Source organism: Ciona intestinalis, chromosome 11 (assembly GCF_000224145.3).
Source record: "Ciona intestinalis chromosome 11, KH, whole genome shotgun sequence".
Classification (NCBI taxonomy): Eukaryota; Metazoa; Chordata; class Ascidiacea; order Phlebobranchia; family Cionidae; genus Ciona; species Ciona intestinalis.
The window spans coordinates 3461146-3483857 of NC_020176.2; the positions used below are offsets into that span (position 1 = coordinate 3461146).

Sequence of the window (22712 nt, forward strand, 5' to 3'; positions counted from 1 at the left end):
GATAAAAGTCGAGAGATTCTTCAGTATTTCTCTTGTTGTTGATGCAACGTCTTAGTCAGAATTTACAACCAGCCTGTAGAGATACAAAAAAACTTTGCGTTTAGGGCAACGATTTGTTTTTGATGGGTGTAAACAGATGTAGTGTCACACAGGAGATTTAGTGTGCTGTAGATATTGTATAAACCCGGATATTAGCACAAATTGTTCTTGTAAAGCATTATTTGGTTACAACTTACATGCCTAGAAGCGTGGTGGATAAAAAACAACCACTCACAAAGTTACATGGTTGGTTACACATAAACAGCACAAGTTGTATACAATAAGACACCTACGTTATAACTCATGAGACAAGTTACTCATGTTAGATTAGAGTTTCAACAATGACTAAAAAACAATATATTTTTTGTATCACTTAATATCAACTTCAAATAAGTTTTCTACGCTTTAAAAATTTTTAACACCCTTTTTATTTGAAATCATTTATCACTCTAGGTAAAACACGCCCAGTAGAGATAGTAGTCTGTAGATCAAAATGTAACAAATACTCACGCTAGTAGAATTTGTGCGCCTCTGTTACATGATGACCATATAGGTAGTACCGTGGCAGCAACACCATTGACCAAAGCGCTTGAAAACGTGGACTCTGAAAAAAGTTGATATGCTGTAATACATACGTAATATTAATATATAATGCAATATTAATGTACATGCTGTTATGACCAGGTGTAATATAATTGTGAAATAGATTTTCGGGAAATATAAAAGGTTGGGTGTAAGATGAGACTAGTTTTCATTTGCTTTCTAAAACGAGTAGGAAATATTACATTTAGGTGGTAACAATATCCCAGGTTTTTTAAGTTTATTGTTGTAAAATTACCTTTATCTGGATTTTCTGCAGCTGACTTTGATTCTGTTACAATTAATTTCTTGATCACCAAATGCCCACATGGGTCTTCAATGATGTGCATCTGGTCAAATGAAAGTGCGTAATTATTCATATTTAATTACTAACACACATTACATCTGGCATGAGATTGCACATATAGAAAAATGCCCACGTGTTAGGGTGAAATAATTCGCATTTAATGTCTACAACTACAATATTGCACTATATTTCCGTGATGTACTGATAAAACCAGCTGTCAGCGAAACAAAACATAAAAACACAATACACAAACAACACTGTATAGTGTTAGTTATACCATAAAGGGGTACTGGTCTACTAGGTGTTAAAACATAACAGTTGTAGCCTGTGTTATAACGACCACCATTGCCCCGCCATAAAGGATAGATAAGGTACATTCATTCATTACCCCGCACAACACTATACCTTGCCAGTTTCATTTTTTTCACCAGCAACAAATTCTTTACCAGCCTCCTTAACAATGGCTTGTATGAGCTCAGAATTGTCACCATGGCAACATAGAACCGCTACTTGCACAAGGACGAAGGTAGAACGGTCGTAAATAATCTGCTCCAAATTGTCAGCCAAATACTTTAATATTCCAGGTGAAGCAGCTTCTGATAATTCACTATGTCTCTGCTCCAATGGCTTTTTACTGCAAAAGGTTCCATGTTAAATATTTATGGTGGGGCATAAGTTTCAAAAGTTTAATTTCTTTCACAGGAATATGTGAGTAATTATCTCTGCATTTCCTGCATTTTTGAAAGTTTGGTGCCCATTCCAGCAAAGCAATGTGAAAAAATATGAAATGGTTCGATTAATATTCAGGCTTGGTTAAAGTGCTAGTAAAACCAGATGATACTGAGTTTATTGATTATTGTAGCTCTTTGGCAGTAATGTAAGTGTCAAAAGTGTGTTCTTGGACAAGACATATTGATAATTGCTCCAATCCAGTGGTTCAATAATGGGTTGTCTATATTGTAAGCTATACAGAAACTACAACAAGCTTCCACAAAGTTACATTATGTAGTAAAATGAGTTATGAGGTATTTAAAATAGTCCACTAGTGTTATAACTTTTATAAAATTGGTGTGCTACGCCAGAATAAATGAGTCTCATTCAATCAACTGCCACTATTAATGAAAATGTTCAATCCGTTTTTCACTCTACTATACAAAGTGTATTTGTCTTAGAAACAATATTGGACTTTCTGTTTGCCAAGCACTGTGGGTGTCAATAGATATTTTAGATTACAACTGATTGAGGAACTGCCAAAATAAGTTAATTTAAAAGTTGTTTGATTAAGAAAGGGGATTTTCTTAATTTGTATTGACCGATCAAACAGACACAGTGAACATAGAATGAGCCTCAGAATCAGAGGATACTGATTTAGCAGCTCAATGCTGCCACCATTTGGAGCATAAGTTTTTGAAAAAACATTTAACAGTAGTTGATCCAACCCAGTGGTCCTTTATTTCGGCCAAACAGAAAAACAATCATTTCCAAATTACATATGTGGTAGTCCATAAGTCAGTAGTGTTAATCAAACAATTGTGTTTATAACTTCTGTCAAGCCACCCGAGTATAAAAAGTAACATTCAACAAAAATGCTGTATAAAAAAAACTATGTGTACATCCAATCCACCTGGTTGAGTTTGAATCTCCAGTGCTCAACATCTTCACCACCTCTGGTAGGAAGTGGGAGGTGTTACGCGGAGACATGAGATATATTAAAACTTTTCTTCCATATTTGTTCAACACTAAGTCACCAATGTTCTTGATAATAGGCTGCAAGATAATTTAGTATTTATAAAAAAGATTGAATATCAAAATTGAAATAAACAGAGTAGTGTGGTGAGGGGAAGCTGGGACACCTTTTTCATTTTCCTGTCGCATTTGGTAGTATACAAAGAACATTTAAAGAATTACAAGACTGTATCCCTATGACTCCCACAGACCATTGTTATTTGTTTTAAAACACGATCAGGATATTATGTGCTAAAGGTGTCCCGTCTTACCCCACAAAACTGTATATTACATTCTAGTAACAAAACCATGCACACATTTTAACCAGTTCTAAATACTACTTTACATTGTAATTAGACACTTAGATACAAAAGAAATCAAAACTTACAAGAACGAGAGCTTTCTTCAAGAACACGGTATCATCCACACAGTCAAACGCAGCAAGTAACGGTAAATGGCCAAATTCTTCACACGAAATTTTCACAACAAATTCTTTTAAACTTTTTACAATAACCTGTAAAGAATGGAGTTATAAAATGTACTTTAATTGTAAAATTTATATCATGTAGTCATTGTAGTGCATGTGATGTAACAAATGGCATAATAATATGCATTACATAAATTTTATTTAACTCTTCCATGCAATAACAAAGATCAAACTACTTAAAACAGTAAAACACTTTTAAAATTTAGTGCCCAAGAATTAAAAACAACCACACAAATACTAGCTTGTACAGGTTCTCATTGATTTATAATTATTAATTATTTAGTTGCTTTACCAACCTTTCTGTCTTTCTTGGTTCCAAACCATAAACAGTTCATGCTCACATAAGCCCCATCATGAGTGTGGAGAATATGGACAAGAGATTCTCGCAAAACTTCAATCAATTCCTAAAACATTTATATTATAAGCATTTATTTTTGTTATTTCGGATTTTCTGCTAACAGGCATAATGTAAACAATTTTTCAATGGCTCATTTGGTATAAAAAAGGAAGCGTATTTGTGACGTTTCTCTGCCAATGGGCAAGAAGGGAATCAATTTAAGATTATTTGTAAAAATAATCTAAATTTCACTTACCGAGCGAACAGTAGCCTCATCACAATTGTAGAAGAAATCGTACAAAGCTTTGTGAACCACCGTATGGACTATCACTGTTTTGTCAACTAATGGGGTCAAAGCATCTTTAAAACTCGACAAAATGGCCGACTTCTTGTCCTTGTTGCTTTCAATTACTTGGGGCAAAGATAAAGGCTCCTGATTCTGAATATATTTGATTATTTTATTGGATTTTTGTTTTGTTTTAAAAAATGAGAAAAGAGTTTTCTACAAAACTGGGTACTGCATTAGATTTACTTGGTGCAGATTTTGTTGCCATGTGTAACTGTTAAATTATAGTGCTGGTCATATTGGAAAACTAAGCAGGCATTGGATAATTTTTTTTTTTTTTTTGGTAATACAATGCAGTACATTTACATATATGTACATATATGCTTTTATTAGTTATATTAAAAAACAAAGTACTTACTGCTAACATGATAAACACACGTCCATAAAACTCGTGTATAATAGCTTGACGCTGCACAGCAGTAGCATAGTTATTGTACGCGTATTCGACAACACTTGCAGACTTTGATTTCCGCATAAGTTTGTAAACAATTCCTTTAAAACTTGACATTATAACTTGTCTTTCTTCTGGGGTACTGGAAGTTGAAATTTAATTAAAAGTTACATAAGTAGTTTGGATCTCTAGCGTGGTTTTTTAACTAATGTCATTTTGCTGCATATTTTTTCTCTTTGTTGATTTAATTAATCTGATCTTTATTTCTGCAATCGAATTGAAAAAAAATATGACAAAATATCTCTCATACACAAGCTTACCCATATTTCAGCAACTTCCAAACAATATTCTTAGCGTATCCATTTTTGCACATATCGACTATGTGTGTCTGAATCTCACTGAATATTTTGTGTCTCTGGTCTTTGCTTCCTTGTTTAAGGCAAGTCTGAAGAACTCTGCTTGTGTCGTGCGCATATGCAAGGTTTATCATCTGAAACAATTATGGTATATATTATAGCAACACCACTTTATTTAAGATAAGTTGTATGACATTAACATTAAATATTGGGATTAAGTGATATATGTATATATAAATAATCTTATACCTAATTGAAAAAAAATATTTCTAGAAATAGCTTCTTAAAGGCTTAACATTGGTGTTAATAAAACCTTTGTTATTGGTTTTGTCAGTGATACATTTCATAAAACATATAGACCTATATTACATAATATGAAAAAAACAACAAACAAACCATTTTTCCATTCTGTTGCACCAACTCCATTAACTGTTCAACCAAAACTGATTTTTCTTCTTTGGAAAGTTGTTGTTTTTGAATTCTCAGTTTTTCCCAAATTTTTTTCGCTTGGCAAGACAGTTCATAGTTTGGGTTTAACTTTTTTCTGCACGATTAAAATGTAATTAAATTAAATCAAATGAAATAGCTCCCATTGCACAATAAAACATAGTATACTATATATAATATTGTATGTAAATATATATATAATTACCGATTGGATTTTGGTATGACAGTCATCTAAGAAATATGAAAAGCCACTTAAAATTTTTACTTTTTTTCCATTCAAGGGGGTTAGCTGGTTGGTCCACATTATTTTTGCAAAGTATACACTAGTGAAACAATCAGAATGCCTTTTTTGTGGGGATTTTTAGTTTCTCACCTAGCTAACTTTCTTTCCTTTCTGGTTTTCGCAGTTTCTTTCGGCAGTTCTTTCTTTTCCGTAGAAAACTTCTTTTTTGCTCCTGTGAACTTGGGTTTCTTTTTTAAGTCAGTAGAAAACTTTGATTTCTTGGTTGGTGCATCTTGGCTTCCTCCTGGAATATGAAGTAATATTATAAATTGAACAACCTGTTGCCATCTAACTAAATTTACCAACTCACTTTTTCATTTTTCCTAGTGGGTTTGAAAAGAAGGGCACTAATAAAGACTCGTTACAAATACGCAAGTAGAAAGTGTTAGAGGCTGGTGGTTAGGGTTACTAGTTATATAAAACATGGGTTAGTATAGTTACGTTTCATGGTCAAATAACGTAGGAGTTTGGACTCTTTACTTTTTTATCCACAAATTTACCAACCTAATTTTCTTTTCGAGGCCGACGATTTCTTATCCACTTCGACCATCCTTCGTTAAATACACCTGACGGTACCTTTTATTTATATTAATTTAACAAAATATTAAAAACACCTCAAAATATTTATCACGTGGAGCCTGGAACACTGGTGGTTGTTTTGCAATGGCGCACGGTGTTTACGGAATAAAACTAACTTGGAAAAGTCAAAATGCGGAATAACACGAAACCCCAGCATATTATATACGAATAAGCTTCTTGAATAGCAAAACAAAGGTTACACGGTTTTTAAACACGTGTAGATATTTAATATTATAATGTCATTTTTTTTGAGTTCTTCCCTTTGAGTTCTTGAAATTTATGAAATAAATGTGCTTGAATAATAAACCCAATATAATTTGCAGTTTAAACACTCTAATGAGCAAACACTGGTTAAAAAGTGTTCATAATAAAATCATGGCGGTTTACTGTTTTTGGTGCAGATTCCGTGCGCCACTTTTATTCACGGAAATGCGTCCTGCTATTCCGTAAACGTAATTCCGTAAATGTAAATTTTACACGGGAATTTCCCTTCGATCCCTGACCAAATTTTCACAGAATGAACAGACACCAAAACAAAATCCCAGATGCGCAAAACATCGTTCAAAGCGTGAGTAACTTTGGTTTTACTAAGCGCAAGTTCTAAAATTGTATATGGTAGGTTGTTAGTTGTGTTTATGCATAGCACATTCATACATGATAGTGCGAAACGTGTTATAAAATTCTTTCTTTTAAATTTTACAAGTAAAATTTGGTACAATATTTATTTTTTCTAAGGTTCCAAACACAGCTTACTACATTCCCAACTTCATAACTGAACAAAATGAACAATTCTTGCTCAACAAAATCTACAAAGCACCAAAAACAAAATGGACCTGTTTGTCTAATAGGCGATTACAGAATTGGGGTGGGTATACAATGACATTTTACATTTATGTTTTACAATTTCTGTGGAATTCTTATACGCATTGTATTATAGGTGGTATACCGCAGCCAAAAGGGATGCTAGCTGAAAAATTACCGGACGTAAGTCTTTCCCTAAGTTTTATTTATTTTAAAGTTTGATTTAATAGTGTTTTCATTAATAGTGGTTAACAGAATGTTGTGAAATGATACAATCTACCAACGTGGTAAATAAAACTCCAAATCATGTTTTAGTAAATGAATACAAGCCAGGACAAGGAATTATGGTAAGAAGTTGTTTAATCATAATTTAAGATTAAAGGAACTTTTATTAAAAAATTTCTAATAAATTTAATGTTCATTATGTAATTATGATTGTGAATAGCATGTATGCAAAAATGGTTAAAAAACACTAAAAAGAAAAAAGTTTTGTTTTTTCCACTTTGACATTAAAGATTTTCTCAATTCCAATAAATAAAATGTTTAAATTACAAAAATCTAAAAAAATAATCATTTAACAAGTTGTTTTGACAGCCACACAAAGACGGACCACTGTATTATCCAACTGTTGCTACAATAAGTCTAGGGTCTCATACTTGCTTAGATTTTTATGATGACGTAAATGATCATGGAAGTAATGATTTGAATAGCAGGTAGAATTTATAATACACTGTGTCATTTTGTGAGTCCATAGATTGATAAATATGGATTGCAGACTATAATCCGTTGTAAAACTTTATTTTACGCAGATATAAATTCTCATTTCTGCTTGAAAGAAGAAGTTTATTGATTTTAAAAGATTCGATGTATGAAGATTTTTTACACGGCATTAGTGAAAGACAAACTGATCAAATTCACCAAACCTTTATAAAAAATTCGCAACAAGTTGGTGACTGTGTCACAAAAACAGCTTTATTAAGCAATAAAAAAGTTTCACTTCAACGAGAAAACACTAGATTGTCCCTAACAATTAGATTTGTTCCAAAGACATTTAAATTAAAATTTGTTTCATAAAATTGTTCAATTTATTTCCATTTTTTTAAACAAATTTTTATTTGTGTTGAAGCAGGTGCTTTTTATTTATTTTTTAATATTTTTTAACAAGGACCAAAATATTTGGCTTAAATAGATGACACAAAACCACAAGATTTATTTTATGCTAAATAAAGACCCACTAGGCTTAAATTTGCACTAAGAAACAGCAACTGTATTTTGTGACCAAATCAAATGGTGATTACTTTTAGTCGCTAAAATCACTGTTTTGTATACATTACTGCATTGTGTAGCATTTTAGAAAAAATTTAAATAGAAAAATACTATCAACCAAATATACAGTAATAGCAGGGATAAAAATTGATTGAAAAATAATTTTATAAATTCCATCACAAAAGTATTTAATAAATGAATGGTCCTTTTAAATATCTTAAAGCTCTTCTGGCTGCAGCGGATTTAGCAATTCGATAACTTCTACCCACCCCCTTGAAACGACCTTTACCAATAATTTCCACAGTCACCCTGACCTTCCCATCATAACGTTTCTCGGCACAACTGTAATAAATGAATGCAATTAAACTTTATTTATAATTACAGAGTATTTTATTTGATTTCTTAAATTAAAGTTTTGTGGAATTTGTAATGATATAAATGTCTGTATTAATAAGAGTTTCACAATATAATGCTATAAATTAAGATATCAAACACCCATGCTGTAAATTGTATATCATTTTATGTGTACATGTCTTTGGCAAATACCCCAACATTGCTCCTACCCAGTAGTTACTGATGGGTTGTCTAAACTCGTATAGAAAAAAAGCAAACGGCCTAATTAAAAACAAGCAACTCGGATGCAGGCACGAGGTTTATGAAACAGAACACTTGCGTTATAACTCTTAAGTTGCCCCTTCATGCAAGGATAAATAAGTTTATCAATTCATTTAAAAACACCTGAATTTTGCGGTTTCTGGTTCCATTTCTAATAACTCTCGAACTGGTGATCTTGGAACACATGCGCTGAACTTTTCAATAAGAGGTAACATCATAACAGAATAAACTTTCCATACAGAACTTAAGTCCATTCCACTGTCCATGTATATTGCACCTGCTACCGATTCAAATATATCTCCAAGGGCTTTGGGGACCTGTTTAAAAAAATCCAGGTAAAATTTTTAAAGTTATTTAATGGCAAACCACCGTGACATAACCTTGTTTTGAAGGTTTTTGTCTTTAAAAAAATTATAACATGGATGTTCTGTTTCATACACCTCGTGCCTCTTATGAGTTACCATGTATGTAACTTTGTGGGTGATGAAATGTAACTTGTAGGTTGATAAAAAACTTTTTTGCCAACAAATTTTTACACAAGTTTCTCCCATATCGACCCAATGCAAAAAATGTAAACCTCCACGTCTTCATTCTCTCCTTCTTCTTCATCTTTCTCCAGTGATGATGGAGCAACGATCTCAACACGATCATAATCCCGCATCAGGTGAGCATCCATTCCTTGAGCATCTTCCTGCTTTTGCTGATACATCACGAAGTCTTCAATGATGTGGTGAAGCTCTGGTGAGATGGACTAAAACAAAAATTTAGTGTTTTAGTATTTTTTTGGTTAATTACTAAGTGTGGGAAGTTTAGTGTGTCGGCCCTGTTGGGCATCGTGCATAAATAAGATTATGTCCAAACAGATTTTTAAACGTAAAACAGCAGTTAGCACCCACTAGCAAGCTTTATACAGCTTGGCATCTAACTTGCAGTAAAAAAGTGGAAAAAAATTGAACTACAAGATTACACACCTTGTCACAGCAAAATATGCTCATAATTTTCTTTTTATTTCATCATTTTTTACTTTTAACTTGTTTAACTAGAAATAGTAAAAATGTATTACATGCTTTATTTTTAGCATGACACAAACAATTAAATGACATTACCTTGAAATATTTATGGAAATCATAATGTACGGCAAGTGAGGCAAAGATTGTGTTATTGACGAGAGCGGATCTCAGATCTGTAAGAGCACCCGGTGAATGATGTCGCTCGTCGTTAAAAAGATGACGCGTGATCAGGAAATCAAGAACTGCGTCGCCCAAAAATTCAAGACGTTGGTAGCAATCTGGATAAAACCAGTTTTGTTTAATTTGTTGAATTTTTATGATGTTAAAAAAAAACAATAAAAACTGTAAATTGTGGAATTTCTTTGTTTGTGCAGAAAACACAGAGCATGAGTGTAAAACATAAATTTGAAAGGGCTTAAATAAAAAAGAAAATGGTAAAAGGCTTAAAAGGAAGAAAAAATACAAACAAAATTGTGGAATTTCTTTGTTTGTGCAGAAAACACAGAGCATGAGTGTAAAACATAAATTTGAAAGGGCTTAAATAAAAAAGAAAATGGTAAAAGGCTTAAAAGGAAGAAAAAATACAAACAAAAAAAGAGAGTAAAAACAGCAAATAATCTGTGATTACCCGTTACAGTGTTGTAGTAATACGAGGCATGAGTGAATGCTTGAAGTAGGTAAGCTTTATTCTTGAACGTGTAATTTATCTTTCTTTCAAAACCACTCAGAGCCACAAGCAACTGGTCAAGTTTATTTTGCTGGTTTGGCCGACATTCTAACATTTTATTAGTTGGGGGCGTGAGGTATCCAAATCTGTCAACTGTTTTGCTCGTCTCTGCTTGTGCTACTTTAGGAAGAACCTGAAATTAATATTAGAAAGTTAAAACTGTTGTACATACTTTTGTAAAGGCATGGTTGATATTTTCCATACTGATTTTAGTATTTTGAAACGGTGTGGTTTTACAAACTTATGGAAATTTAAAGAAATACATTCAACTTCAGTATAAACATATAAATACATTAAAAAATCTTTGCATTAGTTTCTTTAAATGCATAAAAAATCTAACTGTTAAAACGGTAATGTTTAAATTTTTTTTATAAAGTAAAGAAAATTGGCGAGTCATACATTTAAACCGAGGTGACACAGCAGAAGTTGGGCAGAACGATGACCACACGTCGTTAAATAAGCGCCGAGTAATGCTTCAACACAATCTGCGATTGATTTATCGGCCAACGAATGTTGAGTGTGAAGGTCAAGCATTAGAGGGTCGCTGTTGTTTAGTGGCTTTCCTATAAATTGAAAGCAAAAGTATTGTTGATTTTTTTGATAAAGAGAAATTGTCTATTAATATCGATATTTCAGATTTAGTTGGCCAGTTTGTGTAGTCATTTTTTACTATGATAATTTAACTTTTTTGTGTTTACAATATAGTCATTGCGCAGTTGTTGGAGCCCACATTTTGTAATCAGAGGATATCAGGTTTGAAGTTTGCTGCAGCATTGTGCGTGTATGTGTTCTTGTGCAAGACACTAAATGGCAATTGCTCCAACCCAGTGGTCACTAATAAATGTTAAAAATTTGCCAAAAATATTCCATAAAGGACCCACAACTACTTATGGTGAGGAATATAACGCAAGTGTTATATTCCAAAATTGTTCAACATAAAAGTAATAATTATAATAAACAAACAAACCTGACGCATCCACAGGTGTCCATGTATCTATCACAAAATCTTCCAAATTTTGTTTATTAAGTTGGCTTCTTCTAAGCGCAGCTTTATCGGTGAAATGCATGGATTGATGACTTGATAATGCGTGTCCAATATCTGCACAAATTAAAAAAAAGATAAATAAAAATTTAAAAGTCAGTTTTAATAACATTTTCTGTTTTGTCAAATAGAAGTTTCAAAGAATTTTTATAAAAACCCAGGAAGTCAATTTTGTTTTTACTTGAATTTTCTATTTAAATAAAACTTTTCTTTTGATTTTAACTTTTTTAATTGTTTTTATTAAATTTCATGTATTAAAATTTTTTTTTAATTTTTGAGATTTTTTTACCTAATCCGAAAAGTCCGTTGTCTCCCTTGGGTGACCCTCCCAAAGTCCGGATGCAACCCCCCAACATCCCATCTATCATCCGGATCTCATCTTCCTCGTAAATCTCCTCCTCATCATTGATCGTGGATGGTGGAAGTGAGGGAGGGGGATCAACTACAATCAACAAAATTATTATCAGCAAAAAACCTCTGGTAAGAGCAAACTCGTCGACTGAATCAACAAAAATATTATCAACAAATTTTTATCAATATCACCAAAACATCAACAATTTTTAATTTACAACAACAAGAATCAATAATATCCCCATCAACATTAATTCCACCACAGCACCTGCGTTAGAAGTTGTTGTTTTTTTCACCACTTTCTTTTTGCTTGGAATTCCAGTCCAAACACCTGTGGTAGAAATAAATAACATAACATAATGCTAATACAAGCAGATAAATTTTTGGTTAGAGTTTTCCTAAAAAACACTTATTTACAAATAAAATTAGGTTTTTATCTCTTTTTTACGTTTATCGAAGTTTAAACTACTACTAACAAAGTTTTACGAACCTATTTCGACATCATCATCAGAAATATCTTCGTCCGAATCTTGCCCCTGGCCCGATGCACCAACCACAAAACCAGTTGGTAACCAGTTTACTGTTGGGTCAAATATAAGTCCCGTCATTTTCCCAGCAAGCCCAAACTGTTTGCCGATTCTATATAAGTTGTAATTGGAAACCTTTTTGCTTCTCATGTAAGAAAGCTTGCCTGGAAATATTTGAGATCATTAGGATAATACTGAATTTTGAAATTCAATAAAGGTACATTTTTCATGAAATATGATAAAAACAATTTCACAAAACGCTATACATTTTTCACAAAATCGATAAAATCTAGTAATATTATCTTTTTCACATAATTTGAATGAAATAAAGTATGCTAAAAAAGTTCAATTAAAAGTTCCACTTAAAAAATAAAATTGTAATTCAAATATGTGTTTGTTGTTTTTTTATTTTTGAAATAAAACACACCATACACTACTACAATAAATTAATAATTTATATTAAAAATGTTCATACCTTCATGGGACTCTGGATAAGTGCAATACAAATACACAGTAACAGCATGTTTGAGAAAAGAATCTCCCAACATTTCAAGTCTTTCCAAATTAAAACCATCGCTAGCGTTTGATAAAGTAAGAGCCTGATTCAAATACATAAGCGTAACATTAGGGTCGTCTAAAGTGACATCACAAGTTTTGAAACAGAGGTAATTCTAATATCATGTTTTTGGGTGATGAAAAAACAATGATAAAATACATCCGACACTAAAACAATACAGGGTGACTGAGATGGTGTACTTCATTTTTATTCACCCGTACAATACACACACCAACACTAAACATACACACAAATAAATAAATATCCTTTTTTTTTACCCCACACACCCCCCCCCCCACCAAAAATTTAAAAACCCCCAAACACCCACCTGCAAAATAAGTCCAGGTCCCGGCCCAAGGTTCTTGACCGGATTCTCTTTATTATAATCGTCAATTACATCAGAAGATATCCAGATTGGGTTTTCAACATCTTTTATCTTCTTTTTACAACCTCTAATTGATGCGAGAGAATCGTTCACATTGTTTTTCATGTTTTCATCTTCGTGATCAGATAAGTCAAAATGGGCTTCGTAATCATGAGATGAGAAAGAAAACCGGTCATCATCATCATCATCATCATTGTGAATATTATCATGGCAATGATCATCTTTATTTTCATTGTGAATGTAATCATCACTATCGTGAATATCATCATCACAAAGGTGATTATCATTAACTTCATGATAGTGAACATCATTCTTTTCATCATGAACATTTTCATCATCAGCACCATGATGAACAGTATCACCAATACGATCAGAATCATTATCATGATTGATATTCTTTTTATGAACATTAACATCGTTACTTCCATGAACATGAACATAATCATCTTCATCATGATTCTCCTTCATATGATTTATCACAGTGGTTTTATAAACATCACTTTTGGCAGTTGAATTCTCAAAATCAACATGTTGATTTTGTTTATGATTGGTTTCTTCTAAGTTGTCATGTTGTGCGCATTCTCCATCATTTTCTACAGAATTTGGAACTTTTGGAATATTTTCATCAAAAACGTTTTTATTTTCATTCAAAACTTCATTGTTTTCACTTGAAATTTCGTCAACCTGAGATTTCCGTTGAGCTGGACTTTTTTCTAACAATTTTTCATTGTCGTCGTCGCTGTCTTCATTGTCTGTCCAACCAAAGTGAAGATTCTGCCACATGTTACCTGGGGTATAGTCAAGAACTCGTGAAAAAAGCTAGATAATTAAAGCTGACAATTTAAGACCAAATATTAACATCAGAAATTTAGTTCAGAAAATTAAAACTCATAAATTAAAAACAGCTATATTTAATATATATAAAACACAAACTAAAAACCCAAAATCGGCAATTTAAAGTCAGAAATTATAAAGGGTATAACAGACACCAAAAAGTTTGTAATTCAACAATTTCTACTTTGCAGCCCACATTAAATTGTCACCATACCATTACCTATAGGTGGTTGTTCCATTGTAATTCCAGATTTGAAAGCAATATTTTTACGAAGTTCCTCAGCTATTAGAAGTTGGTTCACTCTGAAATAAATGAATATAATTAACCAGTTGTTAAATGTGTACAAATATCTTCTTTATAAGGCTAGAACTTATTCTGATGGTAAATAACCAAATGATACTGGACCTCTGGTTCAAAGCCCAATAATACTATCATTGTGAACATGAGTTATCATTGGGCAAGACACTTAATGGCAATTGCTCCAACCCAGTGGTCACTAATGAGTTGTTCAAATGTTTAGGCCAGTATATGTCCACTAGGTGTATAAAATACAACACTAGTGATATAATGAGTGCAGCTACTCTGCCCCATGAGTATAAAAATATTTATTTACATATAAATAAAGTTCTAACCACCTGTACAGAACAGAAGGCAGACAAACAGCTTTCCTCCACAGTGAAGCAGGTATAGGATGTACTTCACATAACTCTGGGACTAAAATCTGTCTGTTGTGCAAACTTTCGTACTTTGCTCGCTTTTTCTCAAGTGAGGACATGGGCAGAGCTTTTCCTTTCTGGTTTAAATGTCGAGGGGTCAGAAGGTTTAACCTGGAATTAAAATAAACAGGTGTGTAAAAGTAGCAAGAAATAAGGGGGAAAGCTATAAAACAAAACCTTGGCCTGTTGTTTTTAAGCCAGTGGTTACAATTTAGTTAAATGTAGTAAAGTATTTTAATGTGCATTTTTTTATCTGTGTGTGAAATAGACCACCCTGTTGTACTCATTCTCAAGGATAAATAAAACTTATACATTTAGATGATTTAACCCTAAATAATAGGTTTAAATAATTAAATTAAATATTTACCTTGATGAAGTATGGTCCACATCAAGTAAAGGTTGTTTAAGACAACGAATGTCAAGCCCATATTTAAGTTGATAATAATGTAGGAAACTCTCGTATTCTGAAGATGGGAAACTACTCAAAGGTGTCATGTCATCTTTTAACTCGGCAACGTAAAACCTGTGTTGAAAATAGTTTGGTAAAACAAAACTGTTATTAAAAATGAGTGGGTATACATATAGGAAATATACATACATCTGTATTTTTAAGCCACAAGTGTAACATGCTGTTATTTTTATTGATAAATATGGTAAATGGAGTATACCACCCCTAACACTACACCTTTAGTTCAGATAATGTTGTAACAATTAAAAAAATAAAGTTAGAAAGTTAAGGTCCAAGTAAGCTTTACACATTTTAATAAAAGTTTTTTAAGCAATGTAGAAAAAGGGTAAAGATTTTTTAATTCTTAATAAAAAGTTAAACAATTACCTGTTAGGCTGATCACAGCTTCTGTACTTGGCCACTACCACCCCATCTTCGTATAGTTGTCGATTAAAAACAAAAACTTTATTTTGTTCGTTCATTTTATGTTTATACCACGGATCAGATTTCATTTTTTCAATAACTCGACGTTTACTTTCAGTCTTCATCATAAAACTCCAGTCTATGTTGAGTTGGCTGCTGTTTGCTGTTGAAGACTTATTTGTTCCCACTAAAAAGACAAATAAAACTTATTTATCCTGTTGTGGCGGGGCAACGGTTATAACATGGGTGTTCTCACTGTTCTGTTCTTGTTATAACATGGGTGTTCTCACTGTTCTGTTTGAAACAAATAAAAATATTTTGTTCATACCCTTGTTCAGCACAACTACCAGCAACTGGCTTGTAGATTTCTCAGGTTGGAAAGATAAAGGAACTCGATCTACTCTCAACATGTCAGAGAAAACATAACGATGAAATATTCGAACCTGGAGAATAAAAAAGGAATCATTTTGGTTGACTGTTTCTGCTACCAGTAGATTGTAATATGTAATTATGACTCTTTTAGTCAAAAAAGTTAACACCATTGTACCAAAGTTTGGTCCGCCACACTTTTAACTTATTTATCCTCGCATGGCGGGGCAACAACAGTCATTACGATGGACAGCACACAGGGGTTCTGCTTCATACATCTTGTATATCAAAATATTTTCGTAAATCGAGTGGTTTTTAGCAGATTCCCCAACTCTTGTTTAACCAAAAGTTTAACCATCACAGCACACCTATGTTCAGTTTCATACATCTTGAACTTACAAGTTTGATTTGTTGAGCAGAAAGTTGGACAAACCCTCGACAAAATTTCAACTTGGCACTTTCTTCCCCTGACCTTGTGAAGATTGGAAACCCAGGAATCTGAGGTAATATTGAATGAAAGTCATTTATTTATCCTTACATGACAGACAACAGCAGTGCCTGCTTCTAAATTGTCATGTGTGTAACTTTGTAGTTGACTTTTATGTTTGGCTAACAAATTAGACAACCCATAAACTTTAGAAAATTATAAAAAACTGTTTTTTTAAATGTTGTTTATAAACAATTGAATACTATAAAAACTTTTCCCCCACTTGAGGTATTGGTTTTGTTGTCAGGATCCCAAAACAACGAGAAGTTTCTTCTGGGAAAAAAAGTTTTCTTCTTCTAACGTTAAGTTCGTCAAGAAGAGGATTTTTGATCTTCATCTCAATCTCGTAGATGAAGAGATTGATATCAGGTTGTGGAAGACAGGACCTCAGGATCTGAGGAGACTGGAAAACAAATCCACATCATTATTTTCGCATCAGTTAAAAAATAGAGTTGAAAAAAAACAACATATATATATATACATATATTTGTTTACTACAAAAATGGGACGTTAAAAGAGAATGAAAACATTAACCTAATCCTACTATAAAACAAAAAATAACAATTCAAACACTTTTTTGGGAGAATTTAAAACCTGATATAATTAAAAAAACAATTATTTAATTCTTACATCTTTATTATAAGTTTGTCGTTTTTTAGTTGATCCAGGTCTCCCAGTGATGGAACTAACTTCACGTTTCCATGGATCTAATTCCTCGGCATATTTTACCGTCTCTTTGCCTGAAAAGAATGAATGAATATAATTTATTCATCAAATTCTGAACTATGTCGCTTCCCCAAATGATATTACAATTACATTTTTTAAACTTTAAAATTTAAAACAAACCTAGATCAGTTAATGTAATGGGCTAACTCTGGCCTAAATCTCAGTTTGCATGGCACGCCTATACGACATTGGCCTTACAGGACACAAACCCAAATAAACCCATATTAAAAGCAAACCATCACCAACCAATGGGCATCAAGTTTTCATCTAATTCTCCAGCTTCATAAAGAACCTTGCATGTTTCCATGGCTACTGCTTGTTGGGCAAGTTGGAGAGTTGGCATGACAATTCCCTGAAAAAAAAATTTTGTATATTATCTGGGCTTTTTTAATTCTTTTATTAAAGGGTTGGGGTTTGTCGTGACTCAGGAACCCTCTCTTGCTGCGCCACTGGGTACAGATTAAATTCAAATCACCTGCACAGGTTCTCTAACATGGGAGTTGATTGGCAACTGCAGAATGCACATGAACATGGGTGAATCCCCATCATTGAGAACCTCTACCACCTCACACCTGGGACTGAGGTGAGTAAACGGGTCGCTTGGCAAGCGGTTGCAATACCTGTGGATAGAAATATAACAAATAAACTAATCTTAAAATGATGTAAAAAAAACTTAAAAAGTTAAAAATATACAAAATGACCTTTAAAAAACAGACATAAATATCACATAAATGAACAAAACCATTCAATTAATCTAAAACCTGCACAGCAGAACCACATAACAGAACAGACTTGTTGAGAGAGTAAAATGTTTCAGCAAAAATTCGGCTTGGAATAAAATATTTATACAGTATTACAGTCACTGGGAGTTTTAGCTTTTACATTATGTAAAGGTATTTTAGTGGGAACATGTTTGCTTCTATCTATGTGTGTATGAATGTAGTTTACCTATTAACAATTCGCACAGCATTCTTCATATTAACTTGTGTATTCCTATTAAGTATATAAGGAGGGATCATCTCTTCAATGTCATCATCCTCATTATTATCATACACCTCGTTTAAGGACCAGTCTGGACCCAGTAACACCTGCGATAAAAAATATTAAAATTGAAAAACGATAAAAAAAACATTAGGATTATTCTTGAAATGCATTAGTTTTGAAACTTAAATTTAAACCTAAAGCATTTTTATGGTCTTACAGATTTTTTTTACAATTTTTTTGTTAATTCGTTCCATTAGATTGCACAGAATAAAGGTACAAAATAACCTTTTCAATTTTCTTGTATTCCTGAAGTTTTTCCATAAAATGTGATTTTTCCGTTTCTCTAACCAACATAACATAGGCTGATGTTTGGGCTCTGGCTCGGCTTTTTGATTCAGCGTAACTTCTGCAAGAAAGGAAAAATATTAAGATTTTAGGCCAGATTTGACCATCAACCAGACTGCTTCTAAACATCAATGACTAGATGCTGCAGCCTATTTCTAATCGCATACCATAGCAATAGCCTGCATCTGAAAAATAGTAATGCCTGCATCTGAAAAATAGTAATTTAATAACCATAGATGTATAAAAAATTTACCGATAACTTTTCGGAACATCGAAGCGCATGATGAGGTTGCACTTTGGCATGTAAGCGCAATCCTCCAAATCTCCTGTACAGATGAGCAGGTTGCTCTCATGGCTCCTAAACTTCCGGAGGACCTCTTCCTGTTTGCTCTGATCCATGGATGCAGGATCAACTCCTCTTCTCTCACCCTCCACTCCAGGAGTAAGATGGGAGGAAGAAACGTGTTTTAAATTCTTGTCTTCCTTTGAAAGTTCCCGCAGCAATCGTTGTAACATCATTGCGACATATCTGGAACATTTTTAGGCATTTAAATTATTGGTGGTTTTTCTTATAATATTAAAGCTTAAATTAAATAATATAACATTCATTTTATTATGATTTTTACTAAAAACCAACTCTTTTTTAATTATTTATACACTATTTATAAATTTAAAAAATAATACCATAATTTTTAACATTTTTTTTGCAATTTTTACCTTTCTTCTACAAAGACAATCCCACACAAAGTATTGATGAAGAGAGACGGATGATTCTCATCTTCTTTCTCTTCCTTCTTTCCCTCCATCATATCGGCATCTTCGTCTTCTGCGTCAGAGTCTTGCCACCATGACACATAATCCGACTCATTTCTGGAAAAATAAATATGAAAAAATAATCATTTATAAATATATATATATAACTATTATAACATGTCTCCCAATGATAATAGATGGCAATCATCCTCTTCCAAATAAAACAACACATACCGGTTATTATATTTGAACGAAGTATTTTGTTTTTCTTCTCCCTCAACCACTGGTTTGTATTCCTTCAATACTTGAATTAAGCGATGTACTTTGGGTGCAACAAACTGAAAAAAAGAAAATAAAAATTATAAGAGTTAAAAAAATGATGATGAGGTCTAGCTAAGGTGTAAAAGTGTAATGTGCATCCCTAGAGATAACCCACTTACAGCTAAATTGACAGCTTTCTGATCTCCCATGTACCAGTGACATATGCTGTACACCATCTTGAATTTAGTTTGCACATATTGCAACATCACAGCTTGCCACATCCACTTTCCAGATGTCACTTCACCATTTTCTGTGTTTTGAGCTTCAGTATTTAGATGAACGTTGATCAAATGCAAATTTTTTTGCAACTGCTTTAAAACGACTACAATCAATTGATACACACCTAAAAATAAGAATGTTACCATTGAGATGTATAGAAAATGCAGTTGGACTGTAGAATTAAACACTTATGGCTATTTTTGAATTGGTATTTTTATTTCACTGTTTTATGTCAAATTAAAAACTACTTAACAAAACATCTAAATTTTTTTATCTAAAAAAAACTAAATTTGATTAGGGTCAAAATAAAAGGTTTCACACACACATTTAGGGTGCTGCTTGAAATAAAACAACTACTTTCACAAATATTTCATTTAACAATATTTAGCAGTGATTCTCCCTTAAACAATTTAAATTTCCAATAATTTTTACTTACACCAAGGTCCTAGTACATCAGCTACCATCAAACTTTCATTTATAAGTTGTATTGCAACTGTACAAACATCCAAATCTTCTTCTTGCTTTTCTTTCTTATCCATTACAATTTTTTTGGATCCTTCATGGCACTCCGATAAAGGAGGACTTTTTACCGAACATAATCTTTGAGTTCCATCCTCTTCCTCCAATATTCCAACATCCAAGGACGTTTTTGGAATAACACTTGTGTTCGAGTTGTAATTAGTCAAAATTTTTTCCTCTTCGTTTTCTGTAGATGCTAATTGCCATTCTGTTGTTTTTGTTCTTGTTGTGGAGACTATCTGTTGGGATATTTTACAAAATCAAATTTCAAAAAGTTTTAGTCGCTTAAACTATAATACTTTTAAACTTTAACAGGACTTGTAAAAAAGCTGCACATCAAAATGATTTAAAAGCACTAGTTTAAACAATAGAGGCACATAAACAAAAAATTGCATGGAATTGTATATGTATATATGTAAATTGTTGCAGAATTTTTGGTAATTTTACCTGACAAGAATTTAGCCATTCCAATGCTCCATTTAATATTTTCCTAATGTCAGAAAGTAGCTGAGAATTTAAACCATCTTTGTTTTCATCTGAGCTTAATATAATGTTTTCAACAGGTGGATTTATATTGTGGCGATCTACAGCGATTAGATCTGTTGCAGTTTGGGCCTGAAATGAAAAACCTAGTTTAGGGTGGGACGTGGCACGTGGGATGACATGTTTTTTTTTCTTTTATTGTAAAAATCCAGTTAAACATGTGGTTTACTAAACATAGATTTCACCCTTTATCCAGATAGTAATTATGATGTAATACATACCTTGCAGTGCATTACAGTTTCCATGCTATGAATGCATTTGTTTAATTCATCTGCAGTAATGTTGTTATTTAGAAGCGATGACGTTAAACCAAGTATCATGGGTGTGTACCTATTTTCATCTAATATCTAAAAAAATAAAACAATTATATATATATTAGTTTTCTCAAAAAAAGTATATAATGTAAAGACAATACCTTACATTTATTCATAACACAACACATGTAAACACTAAAAACAAGAAACAAACCTAGGTTATTATATTCGATCAGACAGCCAAAGGGATTTAACATACCAAACGTGGCAACTCCTAATCGGGCTTGAAGAGTAAAACAAAACATCATTGCCCATTCGAAGATAAAGTAAGTTCCATTCAACATTTAAGTACCTTCATTATTTTCCGTATCGGGTGCATTTCAATGTTCACCAAATGGCAATCATCAAATATAACTAAGTCCATGTACTGAGCTATGTATAGGCTAATGCTGAGCAACTTTACAAAGACTTCTGGAGTGCAAACTAACACCTAAAAATTGGGTATGTTATTTAAACTGAAACTTTAAAACAACATTAGTTTTTGGATTATTTCTTTGAATCGGATAGTGAAGATTAAATTAATTAAAACAACAAAGAAAGAGAAATTAGCAATAAAAGAACAGTTGAAACTACTGGTGGAAAAGTATCACATAAAAAGTAGAAAACAGCATATTACTTGGTGGTCATGGCAGAGTTGTTGTAAAGATTCATCAGTAAAAGAATCGGTCATATTGTGCGTACATGATATTATATCAACGTCTAAATGACTTCGTAAAAGTTCTGACTGCTCATTCACCATACAATCTAAAAAATCAAAGTATATAATTTTAATGGACCTAATGAATAGTTAAATGAATAGAGCTTTTTACTACCACGTGGTGGGGCAATGATATTCATTATAACACAGGTGTACTGTTTCATACATCTTATGCCCGCTTACGACTTACGACGAATGTATCAAATATTGGATTAATTCTCAAACTGTATGCACAGGCCAGTAGCAGTGTGGTTAACAAAAAAACATTAGAACTCAAACAGTTTAATGGACTGAACTAATTTTTGTGGTAATACGACTAATACCTTCTTTTAAAAGCAGGACAGCAAATTTCGGAGCATTGTTTAATTTCCCATTATGTTTTATGATGACCTCCCTTAAAAACATGGTGTACATGAAACACTTTCCAAAGTCTCCATTCAAGCAAATAATGGTGTTTTGCTTGGCCGCACATTCTAGCAATTCAATCTATCAAACACAAAGTAAGGTTAAAACAAAAAGTTTTATATGAAAAAAGTAAAGGACTATATGGGCTATTATGGCCAAGTGCATAATGCCAAAGAATAAGCAATTAAAGCACGCAGTTTAAGCCGGAACATGTTTTTTATTTACAAATATAAAATCATATATTCATATAATCATATACAGTTAAAAGTTACCTGGTATGGCCGTGGAATAAACGAATTACATTGAGAATTGCTTGTCCAGGAAGGTTTCCCAGGTTCTTGGGAGCTACCAGAAGACAACATGACTAATTTACATTAAGAGTTAACAGAAAAATGTACCAAGTTGCTGTATTAAATAAAAGTTTTGTTAAGCCAAGATCACGAAAACAACAC

The 22712-nt window shown here is 32.6% G+C and overlaps 3 protein-coding genes across 5 annotated transcripts in view; 1 reads left to right on the plus strand and 2 right to left on the minus strand.

The window, feature by feature from the left end:
- The window catches only part of LOC100179066 (pumilio homolog 3), a 6872-nt gene extending 882 nt beyond the window's left edge, over positions 1 to 5990 (minus strand). Inside the window, exons 1-13 of one of the 3 annotated variants that reach the window (XM_018814072.2) lie at positions 5802 to 5990; positions 5388 to 5541; positions 4964 to 5111; positions 4532 to 4701; positions 4179 to 4353; positions 3731 to 3913; positions 3434 to 3541; positions 3039 to 3164; positions 2550 to 2692; positions 1331 to 1559; positions 878 to 968; positions 550 to 643; positions 39 to 73 (exon numbers count right to left, since the gene is read on the minus strand). In XM_018814072.2, coding sequence (XP_018669617.1) covers positions 52 to 73; positions 550 to 643; positions 878 to 968; positions 1331 to 1559; positions 2550 to 2692; positions 3039 to 3164; positions 3434 to 3541; positions 3731 to 3913; positions 4179 to 4353; positions 4532 to 4701; positions 4964 to 5111; positions 5388 to 5541; positions 5802 to 5847 — 1689 coding nt within the window. In that variant the 5' untranslated portion in view covers positions 5848 to 5990 and the 3' untranslated portion in view covers positions 39 to 51. Of the gene's footprint in view, positions 1 to 38; positions 74 to 549; positions 644 to 877; positions 969 to 1330; positions 1560 to 2549; positions 2693 to 3038; positions 3165 to 3433; positions 3542 to 3730; positions 3914 to 4178; positions 4354 to 4531; positions 4702 to 4963; positions 5112 to 5387; positions 5542 to 5801 lie in introns of those variants that run through there. The other 2 variants (XM_009861950.3, XM_009861949.3) reach the window with 2 other exon arrangements.
- Positions 5991 to 6341: 351 nt separating this feature from the next.
- On the plus strand, positions 6342 to 7930 carry LOC101242490 (alpha-ketoglutarate-dependent dioxygenase alkB homolog 6). Its single transcript, XM_004226603.4, has 6 exons — positions 6342 to 6444; positions 6612 to 6741; positions 6814 to 6860; positions 6923 to 7024; positions 7272 to 7390; positions 7487 to 7930. Exons 1-6 carry the CDS (start codon positions 6394 to 6396, stop codon positions 7749 to 7751), a joined length of 714 nt encoding a protein of 237 aa, XP_004226651.1. The 5' UTR covers positions 6342 to 6393; the 3' UTR covers positions 7752 to 7930.
- LOC100181362 (endoribonuclease Dicer) lies at positions 7821 to 22697 on the minus strand. Its single transcript, XM_009862027.3, has 35 exons — positions 22533 to 22697; positions 22179 to 22341; positions 21775 to 21902; positions 21451 to 21588; positions 21066 to 21191; positions 20749 to 20916; positions 20219 to 20540; positions 19683 to 19906; positions 19477 to 19580; positions 19207 to 19359; positions 18743 to 19018; positions 18430 to 18550; positions 18109 to 18248; positions 17636 to 17780; positions 17407 to 17512; positions 17065 to 17174; positions 16658 to 16837; positions 16347 to 16445; positions 15907 to 16021; positions 15543 to 15765; positions 15075 to 15230; positions 14627 to 14818; positions 14211 to 14293; positions 13100 to 13944; positions 12691 to 12814; positions 12179 to 12379; positions 11957 to 12019; positions 11627 to 11779; positions 11263 to 11394; positions 10695 to 10858; positions 10197 to 10428; positions 9665 to 9846; positions 9136 to 9309; positions 8682 to 8875; positions 7821 to 8285 (listed from the first exon to the last, which is right to left on the minus strand). The coding sequence occupies exons 1-35, from the start codon at positions 22620 to 22622 to the stop codon at positions 8132 to 8134; spliced, it is 6180 nt and encodes a 2059-aa protein (XP_009860329.1). The 5' UTR covers positions 22623 to 22697; the 3' UTR covers positions 7821 to 8131.
- Between the last annotated feature and the right edge of the window lie 15 nt (positions 22698 to 22712).

Coding starts and splice junctions, on each gene's coding strand:
- LOC100181362 (XM_009862027.3), bottom strand. CDS start 22,622: ATGTTGTCTTCTGGTAGCTCCCAAGAACCTGGGAAACCTTCCTGGACA. Junction 21,589..21,774: donor AACTCTGCCATGACCACCAA/GTAATATGCTGT, acceptor CCCAATTTTTAG/GTGTTAGTTTGCACTCCAGA. Junction 13,945..14,210: donor AATGGAACAACCACCTATAG/GTAATGGTATGG, acceptor ACTATACCCCAG/GTAACATGTGGCAGAATCTT.
- LOC101242490 (XM_004226603.4), top strand. CDS start 6,394: ATGAACAGACACCAAAACAAAATCCCAGATGCGCAAAACATCGTTCAA. Junction 6,445..6,611: donor CGCAAAACATCGTTCAAAGC/GTGAGTAACTTT, acceptor ATTTTTTCTAAG/GTTCCAAACACAGCTTACTA. Junction 7,391..7,486: donor AGTAATGATTTGAATAGCAG/GTAGAATTTATA, acceptor TATTTTACGCAG/ATATAAATTCTCATTTCTGC.